Source organism: Diabrotica virgifera, chromosome 3, assembly GCF_917563875.1.
Source record: "Diabrotica virgifera virgifera chromosome 3, PGI_DIABVI_V3a".
NCBI classification, from domain to species: domain Eukaryota; kingdom Metazoa; phylum Arthropoda; class Insecta; order Coleoptera; family Chrysomelidae; genus Diabrotica; species Diabrotica virgifera.
The window spans coordinates 99,349,142-99,367,628 of NC_065445.1; the positions used below are offsets into that span (position 1 = coordinate 99,349,142).

Below are 18,487 nucleotides of genomic sequence, written 5' to 3' on the forward strand. Positions count from 1 at the left end.
TTCGAGATATGATTAAAAATATTTATACAGAGTATCCAAATCTTAAGCGATAGGTACACAACAACTCAGCAAGCATCTGATTCATAAATAGAAAAGACTTGCCAGTTTCGAAAGGAGTGTAAAAAGTTATTGAATATCGCGGCTTGCAAGTGCAACATGACTGGAATTGCGTGTGTGTACTTGTGATAAAACCCAGAAAGTACCTCAAAATGAGCGAATTTTTCTTCAAGATCAACGATCCTGTCGAAAAATGGCAATTGGACCAGTGGATATTGCAGCAATAAGGAAGAAAATGTAAAGAACCATGAAGGCAAAGGCAAGTTCTCAAAAATATAATACTGACGAAATTGTTCTTAAAGCATGTATCGTAGATTGCTCCAATCCTTCCATGAGTAGCAGCTTGTCTGACTCAAATTCTTCTGATGCAGATGATCATGAAGAAGAATTCATTGCCTCTTTGTCAACAGTTACAGTCCAACCATTTACGTCACAAATACTGCGGCACTTCACTTCAATGGCCAGTATGCTTATTTCATTGCAATGAGCTACCCCTACGTCATTTAATTCAACAGTTAGATGGACGCACCAGTGGACCACTTCATTTTTCAGGGACAATAGGGAAACTTCTGGAACGCTGTGAAGAGAAGGCTGTTGTCGATTTTGTCGCAATAGAAAACAACCTAGCAATATTATTAGAAACAACAGACCTTAGCACCGATCAGAAGTACTTGTACCAAATCAGTCAAGCAGTTGCTGCGGGAAAATGTCCTAATGATTTGAGCCTTAAAAAACCTGGGAAAATATCACACACAAGGTGGCTGACAGTTGATAATCGGTTGCTTCGATTGTATGTTGGAACTGAATGTCCCAGCCCCCAATTAATTATTATGTTAGTAAGTTTCATCCAAAAAGTGTATGCACCAGTTTGGTTTTATATAAAACTGCATCCGAGCTGTTCTGATGGTTCAAAACATTTATGGCGAATGATCCATTATTCACGATTTCTACCAGTTGACCAAAGAAAAATTGTCGATGCCGTTATCCAAAGGAATGCTTATTTTGCCCATCCCGAAAATGTATTACTCGGTATGATGAAAGATGAACGAAAACATATACGGGAGCTAGGACTACGCAGAGTGCCGAAAGCTAGAGAAAGTCAGAAAGAAAAAAAAATCCGGAGATTCAAAATACCAACATTAAATTTTAGTGCTGCAGATTGTAATGACTTAATTTCTGTTTCTGGATTCAAAGTTACGGCTCCTCCTTTGCTAAAGCACATTTCCAATGAAGATGTAAGGGATATGATTGATTCTGGGAATTACAACAACATAGAGGTCTTAAGCTGCCCTTGTCATACAAAATCCGTAGAAAGAACTGTTAAGTTGGTAACTGAAGCATCAGCTGCTGTTTGTGGACCAGAATTAAGGAATGGCTTTATTCGTTCAAGGTTACCGTCTAGAAATATGCCGTTTTTTAACAAAAAATCAGACTACCAATCTTAAAATGTATATTGTATCATAAAACAATTATTTAGAGTCAAAGAACTGATAAAAAAATAAATTTTTTAAATTTTATTTTTTTTGTTATTCCCAAAAATTTAAATTTAATATGGAACCTGAAGATAGGGTCCAATACAAAAAAGATTTCTTACAGTTTTATTATACATCAAAACACAACTTTTTCGCACTAGCCCCATAAAAATAATGACTTCGAATTTTTCGTTCCACCCTACTACCCAGGCCAGTCTGATTCGCCTTTTTATTTCTGCCGCTTGGTTTTCCTTGCTGCTCGTTAAGTGAAACAAATTAAAAAGAACTTCTATTGGAGTGAATGTAAAGAGAGGGATAAACTCCAACAGAAGTAGAAAAAGGATAACAACTAACTGTCAGCTAATGGGACAAGAATGAAGTGAGGTGGCTTCTACGTTGAGAAGCCGAAGTAGGAAAAATACTACTTTGCAGTAGTACTTGTATGGGGGGGAAATGATAAGATGCAGAAGTAGAAGTAAAGGGGGGATTAAAAGGGATAGAAGTAGAAGTATGAAGAGACAGAGGCAAACTGAATAGAGTTGGCTAGCAAGAGATGCAAAAGAACAACTTGACACTCAAGGATGGATACGGCTCGTTTGCATGCCTGTCGAAGAACAGTAGCTCAAAGTAGATAATAATGACTAGCAAAGGTAAATACTAAGATAAGAATAATGTTCTGAAAATGTATAAAGATAAATAATTGCTAAAGAAAAACCAATTAAATAAAACTAACAAATCATGGGCGCCAAGAAAATGATCTTCGATCACTCTCCCAGGTATCTTACACTGCTGTCAAATATTAAATATATTAAATCAGTAAGTAAATGTAAATATAAGGAATAATAAGAAATGATATGCAAAATAAATAAACATTTATTAAAAAATAACTACTAGATTTTTGACAATCTCTGAGTTAAACAATGCATATAATGTGACTCTAAAATGACAAAAATTATGGTTTACATATTATTCAATATAACAACAATAATGTTACCTTTTACAAAATTTAATACCTCTTACATATAGGGTACAACTCACATGAGCCCTCTTTACCAAATGGTTACAGTACGCTTGATACGTACAACTAAATGAAAACCCGAAAAATATGACTAATATAAATAAATAGGCAAAAGCCTGACGAAGAGAAAATACAATAATAAATAAGCAAAGTAATGAAGTTAAGATAAATACCGAACGATGACCTAAATTAACCGAACAAATGGAATAAAGCGAATAAATAATAAAATATTTGGGAAACAAGCAAGTAATATTACAAAATAAATATCAAACCAATAATAAAATATAAAACCCTAATTTTCTAGGCCTGATTACCTTATGGCTACAAGTAACTTACCATAGATACAACAGTTTGGGAACCTAATACTCTAATATACAAATATGTCAAATAAAAAACAAAGGTAACTAGATCTGAAACCAAATAATTAATAATATAATACGTCAACCAAATGTCTGAAATATAAGCACAATAATTACTCAAACCACAAACTTTAAATGTTCCCAAACCAATCCCTTCATCGAAAGACTTCAAGGTAAAGTCTGATGCTACAATCCATAAAATTAGCACCAGATGAGGTGCTAAACCATGTTTCCTGTAGGTGCAGGTAGAAAGATGACAAAAATGGGACTGGAATGTCCCATAGCTTGCTCCCAAATCGACATACTTCCATGATGACTTGACTGTGGTCGTGGCTGGAATCGACGCATTCCAGGTGGTTGAAGGATCTACATGGTAGGTTTTAATATTTCTCCCAAATGGCGGAATCTTCTTTATGTGTTATTGTTTTCCTCACGAACACGCTGGATGGATTTAGCAAACCCATGGGACACCATTTACACTTACAATTAAAATGTATTTCCCAATAAATTACAACTTAAAAAATGAAACCTTTCGCCATTATGGAACCAAAAGTTCGTCGACCTACTTCCAGCGCACTTTCACAGTCAAGTAAAGCACGACCGCCTTGTCAAATTTTCAGAACCCCCAAAGGATATCTCTCACTAGGTGGCGTATATAGTACGTTCCATCAGTGATACCAATATACTTAGGTGTGGCATCGTTGCCCGAAATTTTAAATATAAATGATAATAATTATAAATGGTTAATTACACGAAAATTAGAGAAAGTTAATTAAGAGATCAAGAGAAAAATAATTATAAAAATAATTAAAGCGCTAAAAATGATATTATAACGGGTGGACCGTTACATAAGATCTGTCCTAAATATGTATTTATATTCCTTAACTTGTTCTATTGTGTTTGTCATAATCTTTTAATAATTCTAGCATGGTTTTTAAGGCTACTTTTGTATCTGCGGTTAAGATTATATCGTCCGCATATCGTAGGTGGTTCAGATATTGTCCATTGATTTTAATACCTCGCTCCTCTCAGTTAGTTTTTTAAAGACATCCTCCAGCGCTTGATTAAATAGTTTTCGAGAGCTTGTATCTCCCTGTCTAACTCCTCGTTTTAGTTGAACTGGTTCTGTTCCTTCATGTACTTTTATTCTAGTTGAGGCATTCCTATTTATGTTCTCTATCAGGTCTGTATATCCGTAATCAATTTGGCTGTTTTGTAAGGAATTTATTATGGCCCAATGTATTTTAGTGAATAATTTGTACCGGGTGTCTCAATAAGAATGGCTCTCGGCCATATCTCAGGAACTGTTTATAGTACAGCTTTGAGAAAAAATATTTATAACAAAAGTTGCCTCGGGAAAAGCCTGGAAATTATTTTCATAATTGTAGGACCACCGCTAGAGGGCATAATTGAATATAAAAAATTAAAAAATCAAAATTTTACAAAATTTACCTAATGAAACGGCACTGGAAATCCAATCATCGTATTCTTCATAAAATTCTGCGCATATTTGATTTGACAAGTTTAAGTCTAATTGACAAGTTTAAGTCTAATACCTTTGCAAATAAGAGGTGGGGTGAGTGGGAACCTTCTTATGAAAAAATGGCTGTTTTTTCCTACCTACGAGCTCATAGCGTATACGCTGTGAGCTCGTACATACGTAGAGGGGATATTTAAAAGTTCGTGAGCGCCAGTAGTGACAAGTCAGTGAACTTTTTCTGGAAATTTGACATAAATGTCAAAGTGATTAATTTAAAACATTGAAATTAAAAACATTAATAGGAAAAATATTAGTTGGTCAAAGCTGTGGTATATATATTTACCTTAAATATACTTACGTTTTAAATACTCAATTTAAGTTTTTTTATTATTTCGTAATATGTAATTATAAATTAATCTATTAATCTGAGCGCCATCTACACGATCATTATGAAAGTATCCGAAGTAAGAAACTAATATTTCATCAATCAAAAAATCGATTACAATTTAATTAGTTTTTTGCGTTGTAAATATTACGCGAATTTAAAAATTTCCGGCGAAAGTTGTATTAGTAATCCGCTAGTTAGCGATGCCAGCGAAGCTCAGAGCGTAAAATTAATTGGTTGGCGATTACGGGCAAGCCAGATTTTCTAAACATGAATCTAGTTTATCGGCAGAGTCTACGAGAAGTGTACGGTAAATTGAAGCTGTAATTACAAAAAAAAAAGAAATATGCATGTCTTTGTACTCACTTTATAACGCTCAAAAAATTACGGGATCTGGATTTCAATGCATATTTTTTTTATAATTCTCGTATCAAAGTTACGCGTGAAGTTAGTCGTATTAGTGACAGTTGAGGAAACGTGGGTGACCACAAACCATACATACTCATAGACGTTTCACGTAAATTGTCAAGGTCAAGACAGCAAATTAGTTACCATTCCAATCCAGAGATGTCGCTGTCAGTCAATTCTCTTGTCATATTTAACAACTGACAGTTGAGAATTAAATTAATTTGTTATTTACTTTTTATTTTACAGTTTGTGGCTTATTTTATTATAGTGGTGTTACGTTTTTAATTAGATTTAATCACAATTTTAATAAGTGTATTAACCTCCTCTCCATTTTTATGAGTAGAATTTTTAGTTTACATTGATCATCCCGTGTTGTGTTTCTCCACATTAAAAAAAAACAATATAATAGATCCTGAAACAGTTTATTCCAATAGGCAAGTGTGTCATCAACATTTCGGACCTATATATTTTTGGAAGTTTGTAAAAGATTATAAGGTAATATTTATCTAAACAATCATCCTATGTACAAGATTCTTTCAAAAATTTTCATTCAACTCGATACACATCAGTGCTTTCACGTGACACATAGCAGTAGTGTTTAGCATTTTGAAAACAAATTGGAATATTTGAAGTTTTCAGTAAAATATGGAATAAAACATTGAATTGTCTTTCTGTTGTTTTAATTTCCTGCGAAATTTCATCAAAAATCCCGCAAAATTTATAATTTGAAATTCTCACGTAACTAAAATTTGTCAATTTAGTTCCCATTCCAATCAAGAGATGGCGTTAATTCGATCCGAAAGATTAACATGGTCGTGAAACGTCTATAAGTATGTATGGTTTGTGTGGGTGACCCGGCGATTACAATAGTCTAAATACTTAGATAACCAATCAATGAGGCGAGTAAGATAATTTGTCACAAAAATAGTCGATCATGTGGTAAAATGACAATTGTAATTTCTAGGTTAGAAATTCGTCAACTACGTAAATATAAATATTTTATGTCATTGGTATATTCGGGCATTGTATAGTGAAATTTGGTAGGTACTATATTTACTTAATTTTACATTAAACTATTTTAAATATTAATATTCTGGCCCATATTTGTATAAAAATTGATGTTTATATACCTAAATATGCTGACAACTGTCAGTGTCAGATTTAACTAAAATGTCATGTAATGATGTGTGACATTCTTAAAATCCTATACGACGTCAAAATTAATGACGCACGAAAAAAAGTGTTTGGGACGGAGTATAGTAATAGAAAAGATCTAATGGTTCAGGAAAGCCTACTAGCCATTGCAAAGCTATGTTTATTACCTGATCAGGTGTTAAAGCGACAGTCATTTATGGCTTTGGTGAATAATTAACCTGTATTTGCATAATCCGCGTGTTTTTCTGTTTAATTCGCCCAAGTTCGGCTCATTATGAGCGTAGGCGCAAATATTTCACGGCTATCCCTACTTTTTCTTTCTTTGAATTGAGATGTGAACATTATTTGACAATGACATTGTCATCATTAACTTAGAGATGGCTTTTGAATGTTCTCGGATAACCGTTACTTGGATAGTCTCTTAAATCATTAATTCAATTAAGTAATATGATTATTTTTTCACTATGTATTCAGTGATTACAATAATTTATATATGTACTAGGTATACAATCAAAACTAATCCTTAATCGAGAAAAGAGGAAAAGTGATAAAGTGATCCTGGTCTAGTCTCTGCTAGGATCTTCCATAAATAGGTATTACACAATAAATAACTTTTTATTAATTTCACGTCTTATTTATTTATAATTTATTTATAATCAATTATTTATCAAATACACTATCAATATTATTTAATAAACAACTCAAAAGATTCCTGAAGCCGTGTCAACTATTTAGTAGCCTTGTTTGTCACTGTCTTGTCACCGCATTCTGTTTGACTGAGTGTGTTGTATGACAAAGATAGCGAATGGTCAATTTGAAAAATATCGCCACGGACATGGTGTTCATTTTTTTCAAATCCTAGAAAAACTATTTTTGAAAAACTTAACCGCAGAATTAAATATTACATCATTACCGAGGGTAGAAAGTCCCTTAGAATAAACAAAAAGTTACTTTTGAACGAGGTATTTGAAATTAAAAATCACACTCAATTTTCTATTCTTTTTCATTCCTGTAACTTATTGAAAAAAACATTCTATAAACATTATAGAAGTTTTCAGGGACTTCCTACTCTTGGTAGTAATGATGTAATATTTCATTATGCGTTTAAATTTTTCAAAAATAGTTATTATGTATTAGTTTTCTGAGGATTCGAAAAAAAAAATGAATGCAATTAAATAGCATTGGAGCCGACAGTTTGCGCCTATCTCCTTAAAGAGATGGTATTTGAAAGAACAGAATCCATTGAAAACATCTGTGATTATTTTGAATTTAGTGTTCAGTTTCGGTTAGCTGCACTTTTAATTTTTCTAAAGTTTTAAAAGTATTTCTGTATAGCGACCAGGAGATTTCATTTTCGTTACATTTGGCCGAAAATATTTTGGAACTTTTACATGATATGACTCTTTGGTTTGATTATTCAGAATGCTTGTGGTCCGATAAAATCAAAACTCACTCCTTTTTTGGAAGACCATCAACAATCTGATAACCAGCCATTCCTGTATGTCCTGGAACCCGTAATACAGTTACTTTATTGTAGTTCGCCAGTTGCTTAAGGGATTGCTTCTAGTAATAGATTTTTTTATATAAACATTTATTAACAATCAGAATTACATATTCTATAAGTTAATTTCATAACAACAAGCAGAATAACTTATATAAACTATAATATTGTACCCTAATATGGCGTTATGAGGTTACCCAGCAGCGGTTTCATCTCCTTTTCAGCGGAGATCTATGGGCCATAATCTTCGCAATCTTCTGTTGTTTACTGGCTGCAATAGTGGTAATATTAATTGGCTTTCCAATTTCTCATTTTGTCTGTTGGCTTTATCTTGAATCACTGTGCTGACTAACGGAATGTTTAGGTCCCTATGAGTGTTTGGTTGGAAATGTACCACGAGGCATTTGCGATGGTGCGTAAAATTTTTGATAAGATTCATTGGATTATTTTTGTATTTGTTTTGGTGGCACAATTCCATAGTTCGATTCCGTACATCCATATAGACCTGATGACTGTTTTATAAATGAGCAGTTTGTTCTCAATTGAGGGTCGAGATTTTCGACCTATAAGCCAATTAATTTCATTCACTCTCAACTCAATTTGTTTCTTCTTCTTTAAAATATGTTGTTTCAAGTTTAGTTTAGAATCCAGATGAAGCCCCAGGTATTTGACGATATTCTTTTGAGGTATGTTGACTTGATTAAGGCTCATATTTGGGTATTGGTCTTTCCTCAGTGTGAAAGTTATATGTGTTGACTTAGTTTCATTAGCTTTTATCTTCCATTTCTTTAACCATTGTCCGATTTGGTCTAGGTGTTCTTAAAGTTTTAATACTGCAGCTGTTGGATTCTCTTCAGTTGCAAATATTGCTGTGTCATCGGCGAAAATTCCAATGATAGTTTGTGGAGAGGTTGGTAAATCGGATGCGTACAGTACATAAAGTACATAAAGATGTGGACCCAGTATACTACCTTGGGGGACTCCTGACTGAATTTGCTTACGGTTTGATAGTTCATCGTCCACTTTAGTTTCAAATTCTCTTTGATTTAGATTGATTTTAATAAGTCAAAATATTTGACTTATTTTGACTTATAGAGATTTTTTGATTTTATAAAGTAATCCTGGGTGTCATACCTTATCAAATTAGGCTCTATCAAGGCTCTATTAATTACATTGGATACGCGATGGCATTGTTACACTGTAAAGTGAGATTGTCGGAATCCAAAATGAAAATACTAGTAGATGAAATGTTTCATATTTCTCATTTCATATATTTCATATTTTATATTTTAGAGCATTAGCCCAGGATTAGTCCGTACTGAGTTTACCGAGGGATTTCCACAAGATGGAACTAAGGAGAAATTAGATGATATGCCAGACCTAAGGCCTGATGATATTGCTGAAGGTGTTATCTATGCACTTAGCACAGGACCACATGTCAATGTAAGTTATTATTCTTATTATATAGATATTATTCTTTTAACAAACTTCATTTCTATGTTCTGAATTTTCGATTTTAATTTATCAGTAAGCATCCAACTTTCACTACCAAAAGTAAAATCGGTACAAACACCGTCTTATAGATGGTCACTTTGGCGTTTTGGGATACTTCTTTTTTGGACAAATACGAACTTTTGATTGCTTGGTACATCCGAGCGGCACTTTCTATTCTTGAGCTTATTTCAGTTTCTTCAGTTCCTCTGTTCTCTATTTGAACTCCCAAGTATTTATATGTTTCGACTTACTTGAGTGTACTTCCGTTAATTTTATCTTCGTTTGTTTTCTATTTTTTTTTTGCATACCATTACTTTCGTCTACTCATCATTAATCCTCAACTTTCGTTTCATCAGTGCAGCAGTCCATACTTGTAAATTTCGATTGAGTGTTTCTTCATTTATTCCAAATTTAATATCACGAGATCGTCTGCATATGCGCATTCTGAGATCCACACTGCTTCTATATTTCTATGTCCGGTATATAATTTCAGTGTTTCTGCTCTGGTTTCTCTAATGATGTCAACCAAGACGATGTTATGGCTCCTCTACATAATCGCCGATTACAGACGATCAAGCGCGAGCACGATTGTGTAGAGGGCATACTCGGTTATAGTTGCCCATGATCGTCTATGTTCGCCCATGACTATAGACGATCCGTGATTTTGCGGTTTTTTGGAGACGCTTCAAAGGAAATCGTCGAGTAATAAATAATAAGTTAATGAGTAATAAGTAATAGTTGCGTTGACATGCCCACGCGATCGCCGATCATTCATTCCCCGTCGGAAAATATTGTCTCTCTCTCTTCTGTCGTTTCCCCATTACTGAGTATCGTGATTTCTTCCAATATTCCTAACAATGTTTCTTCATTGGTCTTTATCTTCAGCTGCTCTAACAGCTTCGCAGAATGAGTTTCCAGCTGAATGCTTTATTTGGTCAGACCATCTAGTTGGTGATGGTTCTCTTGATCTTCTCCCCGGAACGTTTCCAGAAACAATTAATCTCTCCAAACTGTCGTCACCTCTGCGAACCACGTGACCAAAGAATTGCAGAATTCGTTGCAGACATATTGTGGACAGCCTTTTTTTAATATTGAGTTGGTTTAGAATGGAAACGTTTGTCCTATGAGCTGTCCAAGGTATGCGCAGCATTCTTCTCCAGCACCACATCTCAAAGGCATCAATTTTTTGGCGCTCGTATGCGCGAACAGTCCAAGTCTTTGCTCCGTATAGAAATATTGAGAATACAAGGGCATTCACCAGTCTCATCTTGATATTTTGAGAGATAGATCTGTCTTTCCAAACTTTAGTTAGGTGACTCATCGCATTTTTTGCCATACCAATACGTCTCCGAACTTCTGTTTCACAGTTACCATCGTTAGATATACTATATAATAAAGATAGACAAAGGTGCTTACTATCTGGTATTCCTGTAATATGTTAGTCAGTTGAATAGTGTCAACTCTGTCGACCACCATTATTTTTGTCTTAGCTTTATTGATTTTCAGACCAACTTTATTGCTTTCGTACTCAACTCTTCGCAGAAGATCAAACATTTCTTGCTCATTTGCTGCTGTAAGTGTAGTGTCATCAGCAAATCTTAAATTGGAGATTTTCCTACCAGCTACTGTTACTCCACCGGCCCATTCTTCTAAAACCATCCTCATGACATGTTCACCATAAATGTTAAATAAGTCAGGTGACAACACGCATCCTTGTCTAACACCTCTCTCGGTCTTGAATTGGTTTGAGAACTTCTGATCTAGTCGTACTGTTGCTATATTAGACTGGTACAGATTTTTAATAAGTGTCACCAGGTGCATTGGTGCGCCCATTTCTATTAAAATTGACCACAGATTTATCCAGCTTACACAATCAAATGCCTTTTGGTAGTCAACGAAGCATATAATCATAGGTACTTGAAATTCTCTAGATTTTTCAATCAGTTGTCTCAGGTTCAGGATTTGTACCCTTGTAACTTTACCCTTTACAAACCCCGCTTGTTCCTGTGGTATTTGGTAATGTAGATAGGTTTTTAATCTGTTTTTGATGATATGCAACAAGATTTTACTAGCATGTGTTATTAGTGACAGTGTGCGGTAGTTTTCACATCTGATAGTAGTTCCTTTTTTGTGTAGTGGGATATAAATTGAGGTACACCAAATTGCCATTTTCCTGAATTCCAAACAGCGACAGAGATAGAATGGATGATATGTAATCCTTTGTCACCTAGTAACTGTAGTATTTCACTTGGTATTGAATCAATGCCTGGGGATTTATTTCTCTTTAGTGATTTAATTGCATCTTTGACTTCAGCGAGTAAGACAGTAGGTTCTCTAGGGTAGTCAGAAGGCCACTGATTTTCTGCTGATACCTCGTTATTTTTATATAGTTCGGCACAGTAGTTTCGCCATGTTTCCAATATTTCATCAGTATCGGTCTTTAAATTAACTTCCTTATCTATTACAGACCACGTTTGAGGTTTAAATTCTCTGGTAAGGAATTTGATTTTCTGGAATAAGTCCCTCGGTTCATTTCGACAGCCATGTTCCTCTATCTCTCTGCATATTTGAGATATGTAATCAGCTTTATCTTTGCGGCACTGTTTTCTGATTTCTCTCGATAACGCTCTGTATTCATCGTTTGTTCCGTATCTAGTTTTATGTTCTTTTCTGCGTTGAATCACAGTCCACGTATTATCGGATATCCATGGCTTACGGCCAGTGGAAACCGCTGCCTCACAGTCTTTTGTAGCCTCGATTACCTTATGTTTGAGATAGATCCAAGTGCACTCAGGGTCACTATCTACTTGGTCTAGAGAAAGACCATCTTCTAGGTTTTGTCGGAAGTCATTGATTTTTGATGGACTTAGAAACATGACTTTACTTTGGGGTCTTCTTTTGGGGACTTTTAAACGAAGTCGAACGTTCAATACCAGGAGTTGATGATCGCTTCCACAGTCTGCGCCAGGATATGTTTTAAAGTTGATGGACGACGACTTCCATCTTGATCTTATTAGGATGTAGTCTATTTGATTCCTTGTTCGTCCATCTGGGCTGCGCCATGTGTATAATCTCCGTGGATGATGTTGATATAACGTGTTTGTAATTGTAAGATATTGTTCTACACAGAACTCCACTAGACGGTCGCCATTCTCATTTCTCTGTCCCAGTCCATTTTTGCCCAGCACTCCTTCAATATTTTCATTAGATGACCCCACTTTGGCGTTAAAATCTCCTAAAATTATGACGAGTTCACGATTCGGAATAGCGCGAACAGTTTCTTCTAGACGACCATAGAACCTGTTGATGTCTTCTTCTTATGCACTTGTTGTAGGAGCGTATACCTGGACAAGGTGTATGGTATTGGTGGATATTCTCATTTTAAGGGATATTATCCTGTCATCAATAGTATTATATCCAATTACGCAATCGTTAAGTTTAGAGGGTACAATTATTGCGACTCCATTTGTACTTTTGTTATCTGGGCCTGAAAAATAGACGACGTTGCCAGCAGTTGTTTTAAAATGCCCTTTTCCTCTCCAGTGAGTTTCTGAGAGTCCCAGTACCGAAAGATTGTGGTCTGCCATTTCTTTTTCAATTATGTGTAACTTTCCAGGGTTTTGGATCAGTCCCTGGACGTTCCATGTACCAATTCGCTGACATTTTCTTAAATTAAATGAAAATTTGGATTCAGTCGCACAATCTCTGCCAGGTGTCTGGTCCCTCACACCTTGGCAGCCGGTAGCAAATTGTGAAAATATTGTGCTTAGGTTAAAAAAGGTGTAATTTTTTATACTAAAAAGTTCGTGCAAGCATAACTATCCCCCTGCACCGAAAAATCTCAATGCGATTGCAAGTCGTATTTTAACTGGTATGGACTTTCTGAAAGTAGTGTCTTGTTTTGCTACTAATGGGGATATTTTTCGTACCAAATACCTAATTGAAATCGCTAGGTGACATACGTATAAAGTTTTCGAATTCTCCAGAAGGTTTAACCAATAATTCAGCAAGCAGATTCTCCATAATTTTTTTGGAAAAAAGTATATCTAAGTGCACAGCGATGAGTGAAAAATATGTTTATCGAATTGCGAAGTTTAATGTATCTAAACTCATTTGATTCTATCTCGAACAAGCCTACTGTCTTAAAGGTAGTTGTCAAAGACCACTCTTCTTTTCCTCCATTTTTTTTACAACTATTCGTTAAGCCATATTGACGTAATGGTTGTATACCGCCATTAAATAAATTGTTGCAGTAGCAACACACTGCACACTTCACGTCCATCTTGATGGTTGTCGTTCAACATGCTACGGACGATTGTGCCGATCATAGACAATTACATGATCAGCAATCATCGGCGAAAATGAACAGCAGGCATTAAATACATAATATAGTATGAACCCCCGCTTGACGTAAACCCTCATTTACTATGAACTCTTCTAATTCAATATTATCGGTTCTGACACTATTAGATAGATAGATAGATACATTTATTTCCTTTTAAAATTTTACAATTTTATGGAAAGGGTGAGAACAAATATTTCGTTCCTTTTTTTTTTTTTCCTTTCCTTTTTCATCCCAAGAAACACACAATATGTTTATTTTAGGGATAAACAAAAGAAAGAAATAAATAAAAAAAAAAAAAAAAAAAAAAACAACGAGTTATATAAGAATTAATTAAAGATACAAAGTATAATTTACGTATTTAACTATTCATTTATGATGAAAGACCTAAGTTTTAGAACATTCCAGATATAGCCAGCTATTATTTTAGCTGAATACACTGTAATGTTATTTAAGGTATGAGTTACAGTATCAATATCGGCTATATAATTAATGGATGATTGTTTCATACAAGAATATATTGGACAATCAAAAAGTATATGTTCAATTGTTTCTAACTCCTTATTGTTACAAATAGTACAGATTTCATTAGGATTAATTTTATATGTAGAATCCTTATAAGTGAACGTTAAGCAGAATGAATTACATAATCGAAGCTGTGCAATAGTTCTTGTAATCTGGATGGGCATTTTTAGGCATAAGTATTTTTGACTTAATTCGGAAAGAGCTAGGTGTTTATATAAGGGGAGAAAATTGGATTGCTGACAAAGAGAAATATCTAATTCTGAGAGCTTATTTTTAAATTTGATTAACAAGGCTTTTCTATTCAGTTGTAGGGAATGAAGGGAGAGATTATTCCAAATAGGTTCAGCATCAATAAAAGTAAAAAGTGATTTTACCTGCGCTGCCCAGTTATACCTGCTATCGGTCTCCATCAGTTGTAGTTGACGAAAAAAGCACATTTTGGGGTAACGGGAATCGTCCATCATATAAATTTTCTTTAACCAGTTTAGTGTCCACTTGAATATATTATACAAGAGTTTGACTCTGCCGCATTCCACTCTGACTATGTAACCGGGTGTGGATATGGGAAGCATAAGAATTCGTTTTAGGAATTGTACTTGAACTTGTTCGAGAACATCTACATAACGGAGTGCCCATACAGAAATACAATTGGAGATTGTACTTGTTACTAATGCATCAAAAAGTTGTAGCCTCGTTTGCATGCAGTCAATTTTAAGTTTAGCTAGAACAGGTATAAGTGCTCCAGTTGCTTGTTTAGCTTTCGCATTACTCACATCTGCCATTTCACGGAATAGAGACGAAGAGGCAAAAGTCACTCCAAGGTAATTATAGGTGTTAGTTAATAGAATGGGATATTGATTGAAAGTGAATTTAATATTATTTTTTAAGTTATAAGGACCCCTAGAGAAACACATAATTTTAGTTTTAGCAGTATTGACAGTAAGTTTGTTTTGTTTGCAGTAATCCTCCAACATTTTTAATTTTTTTGATATATCGATCTCCGAGTGACCTAATATTACCAAATCGTCAGCGTATAAAAGCATAAGAGTTTCATTTACGTTATTAACATTGATGCCTTCTGCTCCGCGGCTTTTAAAAAAATCTTCGATGTCTGCAAGAAATAACGCAAATAACAAGGGACTGAGGACTTCTCCCTGTAACACGCCCTCACAAATGTTAAACGATTTAGTATATTGCTCGTCAGCATTAACCCTAAAGGTAGCATTAGAATAGAAAGATTTAAGTAGAAGTACAATTTTAGAGCTAATACCCAAAGCAAAAAGTTTAGACCAGAGCAACGCGTGGTTAATGCAATCAAAAGCCCGCTTAAAGTCAACAAACAATACAAATAGCTTGCGCTTTTTAAATCGGAGACGAAATTGAATGATGGATGTAAGAGTATAGACATTATCGTAACAACCACGTTCTTTACGAAAACCAGATTGGGATTCGGGAAGTATATTAAACGATTCTACCCAATTGACTAAACGGTTCAAAATAATTTGCATGAATACTTTAGTAATGCAGTTTACTAAAGCAATTCCCCTGTAATTGGAAGGATCGTTAGAGGGACCTTTTTTGTGGAGCATTTTTAGAGTAATTTTCGACCAACTATTAGGAAAAGTGGAAGTGTTGAAGATAGTATTGAAAAATGAGTTAAGGTATAAGATCCAGTTATTTGGTAAGTATTTGTAAAACTCATAGGGAATATTATCAGATCCTGGAGCTTTGTTGTTTTGACAGGAATTTAAAGCTAAGTAAATTTCATTGGTGGTAATAGGATTATCAAAATACGGATTCCTCGCATCGAAATAGAGGGTTGTGTCCACTATCCCGGCTCCCATAATTTCAGAGTAGAATGTTTCCCATGTTGCAGCAGGTAAAGATATGTAACTATTTGAAATATTTCGAGCTCTTTTAATATGAAACCAAAAAGTTTTTGAATCAGTAGAGTTGGAAATATTACCAATAATATTTTGTTGAAATTCAGTTTTTTTTACTTTTAATAATTTTTTATACTCTGCTTTAATAATTAAGTATTCGTTTTTAGTTTGATTTGAGAAATTGTTTTGTTGACAAATTTTGAGTTTACTTTTAACTGATTTCTTTAGATCTCTACATTGACAATCATACCACGGTTTGTGTTTATTAGGTCTGTTAGGAGCGATTATACTTTTTGACAGCCCAAGATTATCAGCTGTTTTATAAATATTATCCAACAGGTTTTTGTTTGCCATTTCGACATCATGAATTATGTGCACCCCCGCCGAATTTTGCATGTTTAGTTTATAAGACAAAACTAAAGATTCATTTAACTTAAAAATAGTTTTATTTTTTATTATAGTTTCTTTCATAGGTGAGAGATACGTTTGAGTTATAAAGCATGAAACAGGAAAGTGGTCTGATAAAGTACACGTTGTATTTACGTAAACATCATTAACAAAGTGCAAATGTGAGTTATTTACCCAAACTAAATCTATTGTACTCTTGCCCATAGGGCCGACGAAAGTAAATTTTGCAGGCCGATCAGAAATACACCTACCATTTAACAGACAGAACCCGTTAAAATTCATGAAATCAAGAAGGCATCTACCTTTTGCATTAATTACAGTATCTAAACTTTGTCTCTCGTCAAAAAAATTTGTGTTTTCAAATATTTCAGGAGGGGATACGTCATTGTCTGAAACACGGGAGTTAAAGTCTCCTCCAATAATTATAGGTGTATCATTAAATTTCTCTAAAATATTAGATAACACCTCCTGAAATAGTGACAATAAATATTCAATACTTAGACTAGGTTTAAAATAAACGTTACAGACTACAAATTTATAATTATTGCTAGATATTAAACAAAAGATCCACCAAGGTGATTTATCAATACAAACAGAAGAAAGGTTGGGATTACAAAAAATTGATAGACCACCGCTAGCCCTACCCAATGATTTTTCTTTTATGGCAACTGAACTGGCACATGAGTAAGTAGATAAATAATTTGAAAATTTTATATTTTCGGTAATAACCCATGTTTCCGATAAACAAAGAATGGGTATATCATTGAAATCACTTAAAAAGTCATTAACACTATTAATTCCTTGTGAGTTCCAAAAAACAATGTGTACTGATTGCTATTCAGATTTCGAGGAGGCAGGTTTTACAACTTTTAGGCCAGACTCTCGGTTAGGTGAAGACTCTTCCTCGCGAACTCTTTTGTTGGATAGTATTTGAACGATTTGCGGAACTCCATAAACATATTTAATAGTGAGATTTGTTTCAGTTTTTAATCGTAACTCTAGTTCTGCACGTAAATCATTTAGATGTTGACGCTGTTTAGGTGTCATATCAGAGATTATCTTAACTGAAGGATATAAATTACGAGAAATATTCTTCTTGTTTCTCAAAACGTCCAATGCAGCCTTAGGAGTCCCAAAAATAACACGATAAAGACGAGGTTTGTTATTATTAGTATTTTTTCCAAGACGATAGCCGGACTGGATACAATTCGCAGAATTCGGAGATAAGTGCGTAATTACTTCTTTAATTATGCGAGCGTCATCTTCGGGTGATCTTTCAGGAACTCCTAGGAGTAGGACGTTCTTTTCCCGCTTCAAACGCTGAGTAGTTTCGTAATATATATCATCTTGTGACGGAGTTGGAGAGTTCACTAGTTTTTCCAAGGAACTAACTTTTTCACGAAGAAGATTATTTTCATCACGAAGAGCGGATACATCCTTCATGCAGTTTTCAAGCATTTGTGATTGTGTAGAAAACTTGTTATTTAATTCTGTCACAGAATTTGTGAGAATGGATAATTTGTCCATAAGTAAATCAAACTGATGGTTGCTGAGTAGCGAGGCTGAAGACATAGATGGTTCATTCTGAAGAGTAATGTTATTCGGAGAGGGTCTACAGGTATTACAATGCCAGTTCTCAAATGATACGGATGTTTCATTGCAACCATTTAATTCTGATCGAGCACATCTTTTATGGCATAATTTGTTGCAACTTAGACAAGAGACCTGGCTATCGATCTCCATTAACAAATTATTGCAATATAAGCACAGAGATTTTGAAGACATTCTTCTAATGAGGTGCAGGTTTATGTTTTTTTGAAGTTGTTAATTAAACTAATGTATGTAGTAGATCCAAAAAAGACTTACTGTTTGATTAATTAAAAACAATCAATGGCACGAAACTATATATTTTAGAGAGCAATTGTAAACACGTCTGTACACCACGGACTTTCAGTTCTCACTATTCCTTATATGTCTGTACACACTCATAATGACTTCCC

At 34.4% G+C, this 18,487-nt stretch overlaps 1 protein-coding gene across 3 annotated transcripts in view; it reads left to right on the forward strand.

Annotated features, from left to right (window-relative positions):
- The window catches only part of LOC126881218 (farnesol dehydrogenase-like), a 378,698-nt gene that overhangs the window by 60,260 nt on the left and 299,951 nt on the right, over positions 1 to 18,487 (forward strand). For all 3 annotated transcript variants that reach the window (XM_050645349.1, XM_050645350.1, XM_050645348.1), the window contains exon 5: positions 9,129 to 9,278. In XM_050645349.1, coding sequence (XP_050501306.1) covers positions 9,129 to 9,278 — 150 coding nt within the window. The remainder of the gene's footprint in view (positions 1 to 9,128; positions 9,279 to 18,487) is intronic.